Here is a 16,922-nt window from a genome sequence, read left to right on the forward strand (position 1 = left end):
TAGTATAAATCTGTCTTTTGCTTAATGTACCCAATTGGGTTAGGGTTAATACATTTGCAATAATTGTTTTTATCCTTATCTCTGCATGAGAAGTTGAGTTTCTGTATTTTAGTATGTTCCTGTTTGTACTGTAAAATTTGCTGCATTTCCTGATAATATGTCTCAAAGACCTTCCAAGTTAAATACCATCATGCATTACCATGCGAAGCTTCTCAGCTCACTTTTACCTTTTTTGCACTTTCTCTCTTTGTATCTGCTCCTCTTGAACAATGTTGGCATTAAGGGGTTAAATTGACGTTTTATATACTTTTCATATGTTCATGCTCAGTCATCGAAAAAGGTACAATGCCTATATGTGTTCTCTCATTCTATCCCTGCAATACCTAAACTTATGGTCAATGAACCTTGAAAAATGTTCCCTTTTATTAAGCCTCATGCTGCCTTGTTTCATTGCTACAGATTTATATTGTGGTCCGCATGTGTATGTGTGGGTGGGAATTTCCATTAAAATGTGAATTATGTGGGTAAATCTTACTAAGGGGCTTTAAAATGGGCTAATCCCATGCAAAGCCACAATGACGCTTGTTCACTTCCTCACTGTGAAAGGATTCACCTCCGCTTGAGACTTTGGTGGGAAAGAAACCAAAGAAAAATCTCTGGTGGGGTTATAAGTTGCGGAAATCTCAGCAAAAGTCTAATTTCCTCTCATTCTTAGAAACCTCAGCTGTGTGATCCCTTTTTAGCTCATTTAAAGAATGCTGTACGAAGGCAAAATGCACAAATCATCAACATTGAAACTTTTCACAACGGTTTAAAGTATAGTGGTTTTCCTCTTTTGTCCTTTACTTTTCAGCTAATGCCTCATGTAGCATTAGAGCAGGGGTGTCCAAACTTTTTGTCCCGAGGGCCACATACAGAAAAATCCGAAGTATTGGGCCGCCCTGCCCTGGGCCACCATGCCCTGGAGCGGACTGTTGACAGTGCGTCTCAACCGCGTCGTTCAGGGTGGGGGGTGGCGGCGGCGTTCTGAGTGACGTGGCAGCGTTCTGAGGGACAGATGGCAAGTCAGGGCTTAGAAATGCAATACAGTGGGCTATAGTCCATTATATTACTTTACATTTCATTTAGCTGACGCTTTTATCCAAAGTAACTTACAATAAAGGCCGGCGCATGGTTCTGCGGCTGCAACTTTTCACGCAGTTGTGTCTATTTCCTTTAAAAAGACACTTAAACCTATCAGACTTTGTTTGCCTTTTTCATTAAAACCTGACAGTTGGAGGTGCCTTTCAAATATTGAGACACTCTCTTACCCTGAAGTTTAATTTAATGAATCTCAACACAGAGATTAGCAACTTTCTAAATGTTGTTTAATTATGTTGTGGTGACAGAGTTATTTAATCAGAGTTGTTGGTACATGGATGATTAACCAAGGGTTATTGTAAGTCATACCCATAGACACAGGGAATAAGATAATACTAAGAACCAAGTGCCATTTGGCACGTAACACAGAGAAGAAAGGAAGTATAAAGAGGAAGTATAGTAGAGGCGAAAAAAAAATAGGTAGTGATGAAATAAGGGGAACCAGAGTTGCTGACTGACTCATAGGATGTACAAGAGCCAAGGAATAAAGGAACTGAGAGTTGGGGTTGATTACCAAAATTATTGGTCTTCATTTAGTTTTTTGTTAAATGTGTGTGCCTCGTGTTTACCTCTCTTTAAGGTTCTTAGTTCACGTCTTGGCAGGAAGGACTCGCTAAAATCGTATCCACATGTGCAACATAAATTAAATCTGTCCACTAACAAGTGAATTTGGAGAGACATGTTTCATGTTCAAGTCCCCGTGGCAGTAAACATCCTGCAGACATTTCGTTGAGCAGCTCAAGATTATTCTACGGGTACTGCTGTGCTGCTGACCCTGACCTCTGATCTCTTTGGGGAGCAGTTCTTAAGAAGAGTCTATTTCCTTTCAAAATCAGTACTAATACTATAAACCAATATATACAGTTAGTTTGAGAATTGGATTTTTTAATCATTAGCACATTAGCACTTAATGACTGTTTGTTAAGGAAGGAAGAAGGGAGATGTTATCTTTGTGTTGCTGTTGATATTAGTGGCTACAGGCTCAACTGAGCATATTAAATCCCTGATGGTGGCCACTGGTTATGGATTCTGTATAGCGCAATTTTATTTTATAAGTTATATAGTAACGTTATTATCTTCTTTTTTTTTTGATTGACATTAATGCTAGATGTTGTTAGACATTAGAAAAAATTCCATATGAAACCATGTCATTATTTATTTTATCTGTTATGGGTGCAACCTGCCTTGTTTTCACTATTCTGCATATGTTCTTTCATGCTTACACACGAATGAAAGAAAGTCATTCATTGAGTTACTTAAGTCTTTCTCAGTGCAATGCAAAACATTACAAAGCTTTTTGTGGCTGTACTTTTTGCATTTATTTACTCAATTCTTGAATATAATTGGACTTTTTCATCAGATACACATCAGCATTAAAATGTAGATACATTTTTGTAAGAGACGTGGACCTTCAGACTGTGAACACACTAAGAATCTCATGTAATTTAGGCACATGACATCCATATACTTGCCAGGTTCTTTTAGATAAAGATGAGCAGTAACCAAAATGTTGGCTTGATCTTTTCGTGGCTTTTGGTATGTCAGGACCAAAGAGGATATGGGTTATAATTTAGGGTAAATGTTACTACGGTATTAGATTTTCTGCCAACAAACTGATGGAGCATCCGAACTACCTGGTCCTGGCAACAGCCAAGTGTCACAGGAGAGGGGAAGGTGAATAAACCGACTTTGGTAACAGCTGCCTTGCACTTCATAGTAAAGACAATAAACAACATCAGGACAGGGGAGTGGGTGTGGGTGTGTTTCCATGAGTGTGATCATATCTGAGTGTGTATACCGATGTCCCAGGTGTGACTAGGATTGATTTTGTATGTGTGAGTTGAAATGTGGTTAAGGTCTCTAAAGCACACGTTCTCTGCAGACTGAATGTGAGTGACATGTGTGCGTTTGCAGAGTGGATTGAAGTCAGGGAAACCATACTCAACCATACTCATGCTTGCCCCCCCCCCCCCCCTTATTCTCTTTGTCTACCACTCGATGATGATGATGATGATGATCGTCTAACTAACATTACATTACATTACATTTCGTTTAGTTGACGCTTTTATTCAAAGCGATTTACAACATGTGCATTTAACCCAGAGGGTACAAACCAAGAACAACAAGAATCAAGAAAGTACAATTCCTTTAAAAATAAAGCAAAAGTACAAAGTGCTATAAGTAAGTGCCATTTAAGTGCTACTAAATTGTTAGTTTCAAAAAGTGATTAGTACTTTTTTTTTTAATTCAAGGTATAGTCGGAAGAGGTATGTTTTTAGTTTTCGGCGGAAGATGTGTAAACTTTCTGATGTCCGGATGTCGATGGGGAGCTCATTCCGACATTTAGGAGCCAGGACGGCAAACAGTCATGATTTTGATGTGTGTTTAGCTCGCAGTGAAGGAGCAACGAGCCGATTAGCCGAAGCACAGCGGAGTGAACGGGCTGGGGTGTAACGTTTGACCATGTCCTGGATGTAGACAGGACCGGATCCGTTCACAGCATGGTACGCAAGTTCTAATGTTTTGAAGCGATGCGGGTGGCAACTGGTAGCCAGTCAAGGGAGCGGAGGAGCAGAGTAGTGTGGTAGAGATTTAGGCTGGTTAAAAACCAGTCGAGCTGCTGCATTCTGAATGAGCTGCAAAGGTCTGATGGCACTAGCTTGTAGACCTGCCAGGAGGGAGTTACAGTTTCTAGGCGTGAGATGACCAGGGCCACGACCTGAATCTGCACCGCCTTCTGAGTGAGAAGGGGGCGTATTCTCCGGATGTTTTACAGCATGAATCTACAGGAACGTGTTGTTGCAGTAATGTTGGCAGTAAATTAGAGTTGGCTATCGAGTGTCATACCCAGGTTCCTAGCGGTCTGAGTGGGGGTTAACACGGAGTTGTCAAAGTTAATAGTCAGGTCGTGGTTGGGAGAGTCTTTCATGTAGTGAAAAAGGTAAAAGTGAAAGCTGGAGATGTATCAAGTAGTTTTTTATTACACCAAATATTCGAATGGCCTAGCACCAAGCAGACATTGCTTGTCTTCGTGGGAACATTGACTCTGTGCATTAAATATTACATGATATTCATACTGTTTGGTGTAAACTTTCAATGCCCTTTTGTTGTCTTGTCATAATCCAGTCAGGACAAGTCACTTTTGGACAACTGCTGTAAAAACCGCCGGGTCTGCAGGAACTACATAACATATAGTAATAACTTAAATTTTATTCGTGTGAGTGTGAGTGTGTGTGTGTGTGTGTGTGTGTGTGCGTGTACATGAGAGCTTTGGAAAGCCATAATAATCAATTATCCCCCATGAGGGAGGGCTGGGATATAACCTTGTCAGAGGCAGCCAAATTTAATTTCCTGCCCCTTGTCGGTCTGGTAATGCCATGTTAATAGCTTCCTGCTCTCATGCATTATAGCCACACTGGCACACATGCTTGTTTATTTCCGCCGCAGCCGGCCTGCCTAACAGAACTGTTACATGGACGACCTCTCCATGCTGAAATCTACACACAGACACGCACACATAAATGCAAACACTTTATTGATATGACTTAGTTGTAATCAGTGTCATAGTTATACTCAACTGCTCAACTGCTTGTTAAAAATCTTCTTGCATTCTTAATCTCTAAATCCCCGACCCTTATAGGGGACATATTATACAAATTCCACTTTTGTAGTGCTTCTACACGTTAAATCTGGCATATCTTCCGTCCCAAAAACTCTAGAAAAAAACAACTCCCGCGATTTGTTGTTGCGCCTCTATGTCAGAAACGATACGCTAGATGGCGTCCACCGGCCCGGCGCAGTCGGCGCATTCTCCCCGGGGAGAGAGCTGAGCGCGAGCTAACGCTAGCCGGGAAGCCGGGGAGCCGGGTGTGTGTCTGCCATTGAATCAAAGCAGGACGGTATTGTTTTTTCGTTTTTTCCGCCATGGTCGAGGTATTTACTGTCCCCACTCGTGTGTGTGTGTGTGTGTTTGTGTGTGTGTGTGTGTGTTTAAGAGATGCGGTCAGAAAACCCACTGTATTTAATGTCAATCCTCGGCCAAGCAGGATATTTTAGTCTGAGTGTGTGGGTGGCTGCTGTGCGGATGTCAGAGACCGACAGATAGAAGAGAGAGGAGGAAGACTGAGAAGTCGAGAGGATGTATCCACTTCCTCAAAGCCACACAAATCCACCCATGGCTTCCTGCTCAGCGTTTAGCGCCACCGTTATAAAAAAACATTGCCACACCTCTGACAAAGATCCTGTTAGCTCAGATCATGGTTTTAGCTAAATTATAGTTACACAACTTGGATCTGTTTGTATTATCTCTTTGTGTGTGTGTGTGTTCATGTGACTGTGTGCTTGCCTGTTTCCCGGTTTGCATATGTTTTGGTGTGTCAGTTTGTGTTTCCATGTGTAGGTGTGAACATCCTTAACTGTGTGTGTTTTGTTTGAAGCGATACAATAGTGTGGTGTGGGTGTGGGAACTGCACCTGGGTACCTGACAATAAGGTGTGACAGAGATGAATGGAAAATGAGTCCTATGATGTGGTGTCTTGGCAGTACCAACCGAGCACAGAGGACAAAGATCATTTGCCGGTTTTGCTGCCACCTGACTTTGTGTTAAAGGTTAAAGGTGGTACGATGGCGGGGGGAAACAGGATACTGTGTGTGTTTCCACACAGGAAGCAGGCTACTTTTTGAAGACAGATATATTTGACTTGACATTGGATACTAATGTTGTTGCTACTACTACTATTACTAATAATAGTGGTGCTACTACTGTTGCTATTATTAAGTGTGCATTCAGTCCAAAAAAACAACCTTGACCAAGGGGCCTGAGGCGTTGAGAGTGTGTTACCTTAGGTGGGACAATGAAGTCCAGGATATCAAAGTAAAAATCTCTCTCACAGGCCTTACGGTGAGTTTTTCATACGATGAGATAACATACAAAGTATATCTGTGACGCAAAATACATGTCATTGGCTTCACTAGCTTGAATTAAAATATTTGAACTTGAGTGAAACATTTGCTTTTTGCAGAAGGCAATCAGTGCTGAGAATGAAACTCATCAGATACAGGTCCAGGCATTGACTCGGAGGTCGAGGCAGGTCATCAAACTGGCCACTGGTCAGCCTGGAAGAGAAATCCTCCACATATACAGAAAGGATGTAGCCTGCTTACCGTATTGCACTTATATTTGTGCATTTGTTTTGAAGGTTTGTGTACCGATGAAACAGACAGTGGGGGCAGTGTAGCCAATAGCTCAAACAAAATGACCATAACACACGAGGAAGACATTTCTACACTGGCAGAACTTTCTGTTGAGAGACTCAGCCAGTTGGTTAGAAACTACAGGCATCTGTATGATCTTACTTCAGGGGTAACTTTAAAGCAACCTCCTCCACCATGTGGATGTATTTCTTAACAACCAAGCCAATGTCCCATTATGGTTACATCATTTCAAGTGAACGTAACTCTTTTTGCACATAAAGTACATGACAAGTAGCCTTTAACTGAAAGGTGTTGTTCATGCAAGAGTAACATCAATGGCATTTGTGCGACAGTCCAATCTTAAACAGGGGTGACACGGGTGTGCAAGCGTACATGTGTGGGATTATTTGGTTTGGTGGACAATAAATTATGAGAGCAAGAATGAGAAAGTGACAAAAAGCTAAACAGGGCTGCTTTCCTCCATGTTTATATTGACTTGAGGTGCCAACACTACATAACTGCGAGACGCAATATGGGCGCGTACAGAGACATGAATCCGACCCAGCAACGCGTGTGGTGCAGATGCTATATAACACATCTTGTTTGTGAACACTTCTGTGTGAGTCATTGGAGGCAACAAAAGAAATTCACTTTTGGGCCCCTTCAGCATGAAATGTGTACATAGCTGTAGAGGTTCACTGAGTTCAAGAGGGGTCCTCTTTGGGGCTGTGTGCTGAGACTAGAGCACGGCCTTGACTGCTGTTAATCAAGAGAAGAAGAAAGAGTGACGTGTGTGTGTGTGTGTGTGTGTGTGTGTGTGTGTGTGTGTGTGTGTGTGTGTGTGTGTGTGTGTGTGTGTGTGTGTGTGTGTGTGTGTGTGTGTGTGTGTGTGTGTGTGTGTGTGTGTGTGTGTGTGTGTGTGTGTGTGTGTGTGTGTGTGTGTGTGTGTGTGTGTGTGTGTGTGTGTGTGTGTGTGTGTGTGTGTGTGTGTGTGTGTGTGTGTGTGTGCATGCATGTGTGTGCGTGTCCAGAGGGCAACAATTTGCTTGTCTGTGTGTTGCGCTGCAAATTTAGGAAAGTGAAACCAGGGCCGAGAGTCAGGGCCAGCTAATGCCTGCTTTGATTTTTAACAAGGATTTCCTCTCTCCATGAAGCCTGCCTTATTAATGATATTACATGGCATCCTGTGACCAGGAAGCGCTCCTTTTTCAATATCAGCACCGGACCAACCATCTGATACAGCAAAGAAGGGGAGAGGCAACGTGATCGGTACACACCAAAGTCACTGGAATTGTTGCATTACAATAATTTCAAAATTTAGCTTATAAATACTCACATGTATTTCTTCTGTTGCCTTTTCAGTATTCATTTTTGCTTCACTCACATTCAAGTTAACTTCAGCTCTGTCCCCTCGTCGCCTCTCAGACAAAGCAAGCCAGGCCACCATGTAGTCATGACACACTGGATAAAAAGGCACAGAAATAAAGCAGCGGTGTATTTATCACACTCTTAACAGAAAGAGCTTGACAGTTGTCCAGTCTGTTTCCTGACAGACATGACCTAACTGGTAAAATCCAGAGAGTTTACCCAGTTTACCCTTTTTTGTTAGAAAAGAAAACATGACGGAAAGAGAAATTCAAAAGGCAGAAATATCAACATAAGCAACTTTTTATGAAATTATTGAAATCAACCAATAGTCTCATCAAACTCCAGCAGATACATACACACATTGGAAAGCATTCAGATCCCTTTTATTGAAAATTATAGATTTCACACTTAAATTTGAATTAATTATTGAATTAAATTAAGTTTAAATGAGTTTGCAAAAGACTTTGCCACTATTGATGATTGTTATGAAGTGCCAAAAGTAAATTAAAGCAATTTTTTAAGTAAAAAGTAAAAAAACAAGTAAAGTGAAATCTACATAATCACTATGCTACACTACTATATAATCTATATTACTGTCATTTATCATACTGAAGATGATTCCTCTTTCACTGTTAAGCCAAACATTTTATTCCCAAATTCTCTTGAATATATCCCTCGAAATGAAACTGATCAATTAAAAAACCAGTTATCACATAAATTAAATTGAAGTGTCATTTCATTGAATTTGTGTGGTCACACTCTTGTCTTAAGTAGCACTTGTGAAATATCTGTTGCACTATGGTCTCCCTGTAAAACAGCCAGTGCTGGGCATGATGAGGCCAGCAGCTCAGTGTGAATACTAAACATCACAAGGCTTGAGAGCCCATCTGTGTCCTCTAGTGATCGTCGTGACAAACCCCTTCATGAGACATTACCTGCTGATTTACAATTTACTTCGTGGACATTTAGTTACTGTCATAAAAACATTGTGTTAACGCACACTCCTGTGAAAATATGGGATGCACACCGGTTTGACTGTTTCCTTGAGGTTTTTAAACAACATCAGACAGAATGAGTGTAATCAGTGAAGTGTTATTTTTTAAGAGGACCTTAGCTCACATCATGAGGAGGATTTTCATGCTCAGTAACAGACATCAGGCAGGTTATTTGAAGAGGAGAAGGTAGAGCAGGGAGGTGGTGCAGGGAGGCGCAACATCAGAGAGGCCCTTCAATTAAGATCAAATAGCCTTTTTATGTAAGGGTCACAGTGTCTGAAGTTTCCTGCCAAAAGACAGAGCGTGGCTAATTCTGGTGCTGATGCTAATCATGGTTTTGATCAGACATCTGTGATTTGATTTAGGAATAGAGGGGAGACTATTTTTGATCTTTCCCTTGAGGATGCGTTTGATCGTAAACATCACGGATTCTGTTAACATTTATACATGGGCTGCTATTCTGACGGATAAGATTGCTATGTTAGGTAAATCCTCTGCAGTCATGTTAACTTCTCCCAGCAATATTAGCAGAGAATTATTATTGTCAGTTCAAAAAGTGTATTACTTAACATCTGATTATCACATGAGGATGATACAACAGGAAGGAAAAATCTGTGGAAACAAGTTTTAAACCTGTCAAACATACTTGGCTCACAACACAAAATATTCCCATTAGATTGAATCCAAAATATGCTTTTTATTCCACCAACAACCCTAATGACCTGTTAATCTTTCACCAAACATTGTGGGCTGAGCCTGCGTGTCTCACAGAACATAATGCTGTAAGACGTGCTCCAATAGTGTTCCGCCCGGAGACAACGTGAACATTGTTCCCATAAACTTACCAGCACTGGGGCTCTGTCACGTCTCTCCCATTGGCCGCCCTAGTATCTCAGTGGCTACTTTCTGCGCTGCCAGCCCTGCCCTAACCACCCACTCATCTCCCATCGGACAGAAATCCCTGGCTGGCAGCAAGCCATCACCACATTCCTGCCACTGTTGAACGCAGCTACAGCGAGCTACGACCCCTGACATTCTACAGAGCTTAGCAGGGAGGATTTTATCTCAGAAATGACCCTTCTAATTATGAGGTTGTTGTTGTGGATGTTGTGCTTAGCACTGTGTTGCAGTTTAGCTCCGTATACACTTATTTTTTTACTTGTTGGCAGTGTCTTTTTAACTTGATGGATCTCTTGGGGCTCTACCATGGTAGATCTGCATGCTATAATGATTTTGTACATTCTTCTGTATACATATAAATCATGTTTTATTTTAACGTTTTTGTTGCATTTAGTTTTATATTTTGATGTAATCATGTTGCCCAATACTCTGCTGCAAGGATCATTGGTTGCATATATGTTATACTTTGTGTGCTTTCATGTAGGTGCTTGTAGGTGTGTGCGTGTGTCTGTCTGTCTGTCTGTCTGTCTGTCTGTCTGTCTGTCTGTCTGTCTGTCTGTCTGTCTGTCTCTCTCTCTCTCTCTCTCTCTCTCTCTCTGTCTCTCTCTCTCTCTCTCTCTCACTCATTCACTCGGGCCAGCAGGGGTATCCTGCATGTTAAACGTTTGATGCACCCAAACTTCCTGGCGGAGGGGGGTTGCGGGGGTGCAGATGGATTGGAGGTCTGGATCTACCGAGCGTAAAGGATCGGAGCAGATGTTGGCCAGATGTGGCCTCAGAGGAGGAGGGGGCTGAAGGATAAAGAGCGAGGAAACAAAGAGTGATATCATAGCAGAGATATCAAGAGAGCGACACTGTCCACACACTGACAGCTTTGTTCACCTCCTTTCTGGAGCTGTAACACATCCCTCTCTCCTCCTTCCTTCACACTCTCCTCCTCTCCACCCTCCATCCACGCTGTCTTTGAAGTGAGGACAGCGCTCAGGAAGCGAGCTGGAATCAATTGCTCCATGCATTAGGCTGGGAATGTGTGACACCCTCCTCCTCTTCACCCTTCTCTTCCTTCCTCCTCCATCCTCTTGACACATCCCTCGTTTATCTCCCCCCTGTTTCTCTTCATGCACTTCCACCTTTCAAACAAGATGTTGCTGTTATTTTGTGAGTGCAGTGGTTCCACGTGCGATTGTGTGTTGTAAGTTAGTGTACAAGACTTATTGCAAAGGAAGGGAGCACAGATTATGATGAAATGATAAGTTGATCATGTAATCATTTATTCTACATTAAATGGATTTGTGACAATTTGTGATAATTTATGAAGCAAAAAATGCCAATTTATGACTGGCTGGCTGGTGACACAGTTTTTACAAACGGCCGCATACTCGACTGCAGTAAGCAACATTGCTCGTTTTGTTTGATGACTTTGTTTTGACTTGCCTTGCTTGTCATATTCATCTTAACTGCTCATTGAAGTCTAAGTTTTGTGATAAGCAAGTTGCTATGGTTGGTATAGGTTCTCTTGTAAACTGGTGTTCAACGCCTAGAGCTTTAGAAGAGCTTCTCAGCAGCCACCACTCCAACACTGTCCCTGTAATGTGAAGCTACTGGTATGAGCCAGTTTTAATATGAAGTCCTGCTCCGTCGTTCCTGCCCAGATAAACGAAGAACAAAATAAATTGGTACTTGGTTAAACTGAACATAGTGCTCTCGCTCTTATTTTTCAATTTCCCTGGTTATTTCTTTTTTTTTTGGTCTTTACACCATCAAGGGAACACTCAATAAATGTATATGTCAAATAAAATGAAGTCATTCTCTCTGTGTTGGTCCTGGGCTTTAGCTCTCGCTGCCTCAGAGTGCAAATGACCTAGTGAACTTGTCTTTAGCCAGCGAGTCAGTCTCAAAGTCTGTCGTTCAGTCAGTAATCCAGCAGTGTGAGTCATCCGCCTTCTTCATTCTGCCAAGTAACACACTCAAGGCCCACTCTGAAACAACAAAGAGACAGGAAGGATGTTGGCCAACCCTGTCTAACATTAAGTATCACTGTTGGCCAACCCTGTCTAACATTAAGTATCACTGTTGCTTATTAGTTTAGTCTAATGATTACTGCTGTGTTTCACTCTCTCTCCCACTTTGATGCCTGCACATTTCCAACAGGGAGATTATGCCGACCACAGTTCTGAGCTCCTTTTACAATGTTTTATTACATTTAGGGTTTGTGAGGCTGGAAAAGCTAGGTTGCATTTGCAACTGATCCCAACTTCCCTCTTGTCAAAACTACGCCCCCTAAACACATGAATGTTCACTGACTGACAACTTCTAGAAGCCGACTTTCCATGATCCCCTCGCTTACTTCTGATTATCATCCTGCTTCAGCCGTGTATGTCTCACCTGAGCCTGAAGACTATAAAAAACATGTGCAGTGAGAGAACGGGTGAAGGCAGGCAGATAGTTAAGCCGTTTATAGACATGAGAATTGGGTCCGGAGCAACAATTCCTCCACATTATTGAGGCGAGAGGTGGAGCAGCCGGGTGCAGCATACAGACAGTCATTGCGCTCTACACTTAATAGGGTATTTTGAGAGGCATGTTTCATTGGCATGTCTTCAATTAAATGTTGGGTATCTCAAAGGTGATAGATTTCATGTGGGCTTCATCTGGTATGCAATACTATTGATGAGGGCCAAACTCCGAGCAGATCTTCTGTCAAAAAAAAAAAACAGCCACAAAAATATCAGTCCTTTTTTTCTATTTCACTTTCCTCTCCAGCTCTTAAATGGTCGGACACGCTTGATGCCCACACAGGCCGCGGCCAACAGACACGACTCCAACAGGTTGCCAGCGTGTCATGTTGCCAATTTAAGAGAGGAAGGATGGAAGTGGGACGAAAGTGCCCTTAGAGCGGGTTCAACTTTGGGGAGCCAAATTGGGGCTCACGGAGGAGGAAGAGGAAGGAGAGAGGAAGAAGAGGAGGAGACAGAGGAGATTAACCCACTGGAAGTCCCCACCGGTCATCAATCAAGTCTGGACTCCACCCTGAGGCACATTGTTCAACAATTGGATATACTCACACAGGTCAGTTATTAGTGAAAGTCAAACCCTCATCTCATGATACTGCCAGGTTGTGAAATCCCCCAAGAGCATCATAAAAACGGGGAAAGGAATGTTAAGGTGTTGGTTGCAGGCCAACAGTTTAGATTTAAAGGTTGTTCATCTCTCCACTGTAGGGTAGAATCCTAATGTCAAGTCACTTGCTATTCTGTGCCGAAAACAGACTGTGCCATGACACAAAAGTTAAAAAAACACCTCTGTCGCTCACTCAGACTTTGATTCTCAACTAATTACTCTATCAACACGTTGTATATTAATTATATACATCCTCACTTCAAACAGACCGTTTCAGTGCTGGAGGAGCGTCTCACCCTGACGGAGGACAAGCTGAAGGAGTGTCTCCTTCAGCAATCCAAGATTTTCAATGATCTGCGATCATCAGGAGAGAGGCGGAGGACGGACAGCAGGGAGACGGATGGATCGTCCCTCCATTTCACTTGAGGATGACCTCGCCTCCTCTCAGACTGCAGCACAATTACGGACTGAACATTGCTTGACCAAGGCTGGAAGTGTGTGGTGGTGTCTGTGTGTCACAGGCCACCTTTGGGGACAACACACAGACTAACAACATTTGTTTTTTCCAATTGGGGGCAGGGGGGTTTGTTTTAAGTTTACGATTGTTACATTTTCTCTGTCTTTCTTTGACTCTCAAGAATATCCAGCTGTAAACAGACATTCCATTAGAGTGTGTGGGTCCGTAATTGTGTGTATGTGTGTCTGTCCGTGTGTGTGTGTGTGTGTGTTGATATGGATGTTACATCCCCACCGGACAGCTGCAGCTATGAAAACAGACGGTGCATGTCTGCTGTGTGACCTCCGTGTGTGTGCGTGTGTGTGTGCGTGTCTTTGTGTTTTTGTGCATATTTGAGTTTTCAGTTGCTTCTGCTGTAACATTTTTCATTGCACCCTGTTTGTATCTCTGCATAATGCCATGGGATTTAAAGTTGCATTGTGCTACATACTGGCTAAGTACTGGCATTTCAAAATAATTTATATGAATAAATGTTATACTGTATTGCACTGATGTAGCAGCATTGTCTGTATTTCTGCCCATACTACAGACCTTTATTATGATGTTGGGTTAAACCAGTTCAGAAGATTAACTTTGACTGATAAAAGGTACTGCCATTTTTCTATTTACATAATACTGAAATAATAAGTAAACTCCAAATGTTCAGAAATGATGATTGATCTCATAGTATATAAATAAGTCAACATTATAATCAATCAATCAATCAATCAAATTTTATTTGTATAGCCCAAATTCACAAATTACAATTCATCTCATAGGGCTTTAACAGGGTGTGACATCCTCTGTCCTTAACCCTCAGCAAGAGTAAGGAAAAACTACAAAAAAAACATTTTAACAGGGTAAAAATATGTAGAAACCTCAGAGAGAGCCACATGTTAGGGATCCCTCTCCCAGGACGGACAGAAGTGCAATAGATGCCACGTGCAGGACAACATCATCAATAATCAAAGTCTCTAGCAGCATTGATGAGGGTAGACATCCCGAAGGACAACCCCAACATGACATGCCAAGCAGTCCCGCTGCAAGCACAGTCCATGCTCAGCAACCGTCTAGACCCCGATCCACCATCCAGACCAGACGCCACTCCAGTCCTCAGTCACCGTCCATCGCCGCCCACCAGGAGGACCCATCACAAGCTACCACCGCGGTCCTGGTCCACCGCCCGTGCCCAATGCCAACGCGACACAGGGTCCGCCACCAGCACCATGATCAGCCCACATGACTCATAATCCGCCACACTGGATCCAACACTGCGACCCCCGGTGCGCGATCCACAAACCGTAATCCATGGTGCGGCCACAGAGGACCTGGATCTGCGGGTGATAAAGCAAAGGGATTCCGGGGAAGGGGGATAGGGATGGAGAAGAGGAAGGAGAAGCTGGAAAGAGAAGCTCCGTGTGTCATGTGTCACAAAATAGAACAAGTAACGTTCTGGCGCACTAATTAGCTCTAACTATAAGCTTTATCAAAAAGGAAGGTTTTGAGCCTACTTTTAAATGAACAGATGGTGACTGCCTCCCGAACTGAAGGTGGTAGATTATTCCACAGCCGAGGGGCTTGATGGCTAAAAGCTCTGGCTCCTACTCTACTTTTAGAGAATTTAGGGACGACAAGTAGGCTTGAATTCTGGGAGCGGAGTGCTCTAGTGGGTTTATAAGGTATTAACAGCTCTTTAAGGTATAAAGGCGCTATATTATTAAGGGCCTTGAAGGTGAGGAGGAGAATTTTAAATTCTATTCTAGATTTAACTGAAAGCCAGTGTAGCGATGCTAATATTGGAGAAATGTGCTCTCTTCTCTTTGTTCTCGTCAGGACACGTGCTGCGGCATTTTGGACAAGCTGTAGAGTCTTTAACGACTTCCTGCTGGAGCCTGATAATAATGAATTACAATAGTCCAGTCTCGATGTAACAAAGGCGTGGACTAGTTTTTCTGCATCTTTTTGTGAAAGGACATGTCTAATTTTTGAAATATTACGCAAGTGGAAAAAAGCGGTCCTAGAAATTTGTTTTAAGTGACTATTAAAGGATAAATCAGGATCGAAGATCACTCCCAAGTTCCTGACTGTTTCATTGGAAGCAAGGGCAATGTGGTCTAGCGCAGCTATATCATTAGATAATGCATCTCTAAGGTGTTTGGGGTCAAGTATTATAACCTCTGTTTTGTCTGAGTTTAATAAGAGAAAATTGCGGGTCATCCAGGTTTTTATGTCCTTGAGACATGTTCGAAGTTTAGTTAATTGATTACTTTGTTCAGGTTTTATTGACAAATATAACTGGGTGTCAGCCGCATAGCAGTGGAAATTTACCGAGTGTGTCCTGATAATGTTTCCTAGTGGAAGCATATATAATGAGAATAACATTGGGCCGAGCACAGAGCCCTGTGGAACACCATGATTAACTTTGGTGCGCACAGATGACTCATCATTAATTTGCGCAAATTGGGAGCGATCAGAAAAATACGATTTAAACCAGTTAAGGGCGGTTCCATTAATGTTAATTAACTGTTTTAGTCTTTGTAATAAAATTTGATGGTCAATTGTGTCGAATGCTGCACTGAGATCTAACAGAACGAGGACAGACACAAGTCCCTGATCTGAGGCTATTAAAAGGTCATTAGTGACTTTTGCCAAGGCTGTCTCTGTACTGTGATTGGCTCTAAACCCCGATTGAAAGTCTTCATATATATTATTTTCCTGGAGAAACTCACACAGCTACCATTTTTTCTAAGATTTTAGAAATGAAGGGGAGGTTAGATATTGGTCTGTAATTGGCTAAAACCTCTGGGTCTAGGGTGGGTTTTTTGAGTAGGGGTTTGATGACAGCTATTTTAAAAGACTGTGGTACATAACCTGATGATAATGACAGATTGATAATGTTAAGTAACGAACTATCAATTAGGGGCAGAATTTCTTTAAGTAATTTGGTAGGAATGGGATCTAAGATAAAGGTTGTTGGTTTAGAACCTGAGATTAATTTGGTAAACTGATCACGGGTGATCAGAGAGAAGCTGTCTAAGTAATGGGTAGGATTCTTAGCCGTTTCTGAGATCTCTGTTGTTGGGAGGGTATTAGTGCCAATTGAGGGCAGGAGATGGTTGATTTTATTTCTAATAGTTTGAATTTTATCATTAAAAAAGGTCATAAAGATATTGCTATTTAGGAATCGAGGAATACTGGATTCGGTGGAGGTGTGACTCTCTGTCAGTCTGGCTACAGTGCTGAAGAGAAACCTGGGGTTGTTTTTATTCTCTTCTATTAGTTTTGAATAGTAGGCGGCTCTTGCTTTGTGGAGAGCCTTTTTATATTCTTTAACACTATTCTTCCATTCTATGAGGTTTTCAACATTGTTGCTGGAGCGCCACTTCCTTTCTAGTTTTCTTGATAATTGTTTTAACTCATTTGTCTGGGAATTATACCACGGAGCTAATTTACTATGTTTGACATTTTTCTTTTTTAGAGGCGCTATTGAGTCTAATGTTAATCGTAATGAGTCTGCAGAGCTATCGACGAGGTGGTCGATCTCAATGGAGCTCAGGGTTTTAAAGAATTTGTTGTTTATATCTACTGCTAATACGGGTTTAAATGTAATTGGGATTGTTTCCTTAAATTTAGCTACAGCACTATCAGGTAGACATCTAGAAAATGAATTTTTTATTAGTGGCATATATTCAGTTATTGAAAAATCAAAG

At 42.0% G+C, this 16,922-nt stretch overlaps 1 protein-coding gene across 2 annotated transcripts in view; it reads left to right on the top strand.

The window, feature by feature from the left end:
• poc1b (POC1 centriolar protein B) overlaps positions 1-16,922 on the top strand; it is a 61,614-nt gene that overhangs the window by 27,642 nt on the left and 17,050 nt on the right. Inside the window, exons 10-11 of one of the 2 annotated variants that reach the window (XM_062389913.1) lie at positions 12,360-12,665; positions 12,984-13,744. The exons of the other annotated variant lie outside the window; for it this stretch is intronic. Coding sequence (XP_062245897.1) covers positions 12,360-12,665; positions 12,984-13,142 — 465 coding nt within the window. The 3' untranslated portion in view covers positions 13,143-13,744. Of the gene's footprint in view, positions 1-12,359; positions 12,666-12,983; positions 13,745-16,922 lie in introns of those variants that run through there. 2 annotated transcript variants of the gene reach the window in all.

The sequence above is a fragment of the Platichthys flesus genome, chromosome 6, assembly GCF_949316205.1.
Source record: "Platichthys flesus chromosome 6, fPlaFle2.1, whole genome shotgun sequence".
In the NCBI taxonomy this organism is placed as follows: domain Eukaryota; kingdom Metazoa; phylum Chordata; class Actinopteri; order Pleuronectiformes; family Pleuronectidae; genus Platichthys; species Platichthys flesus.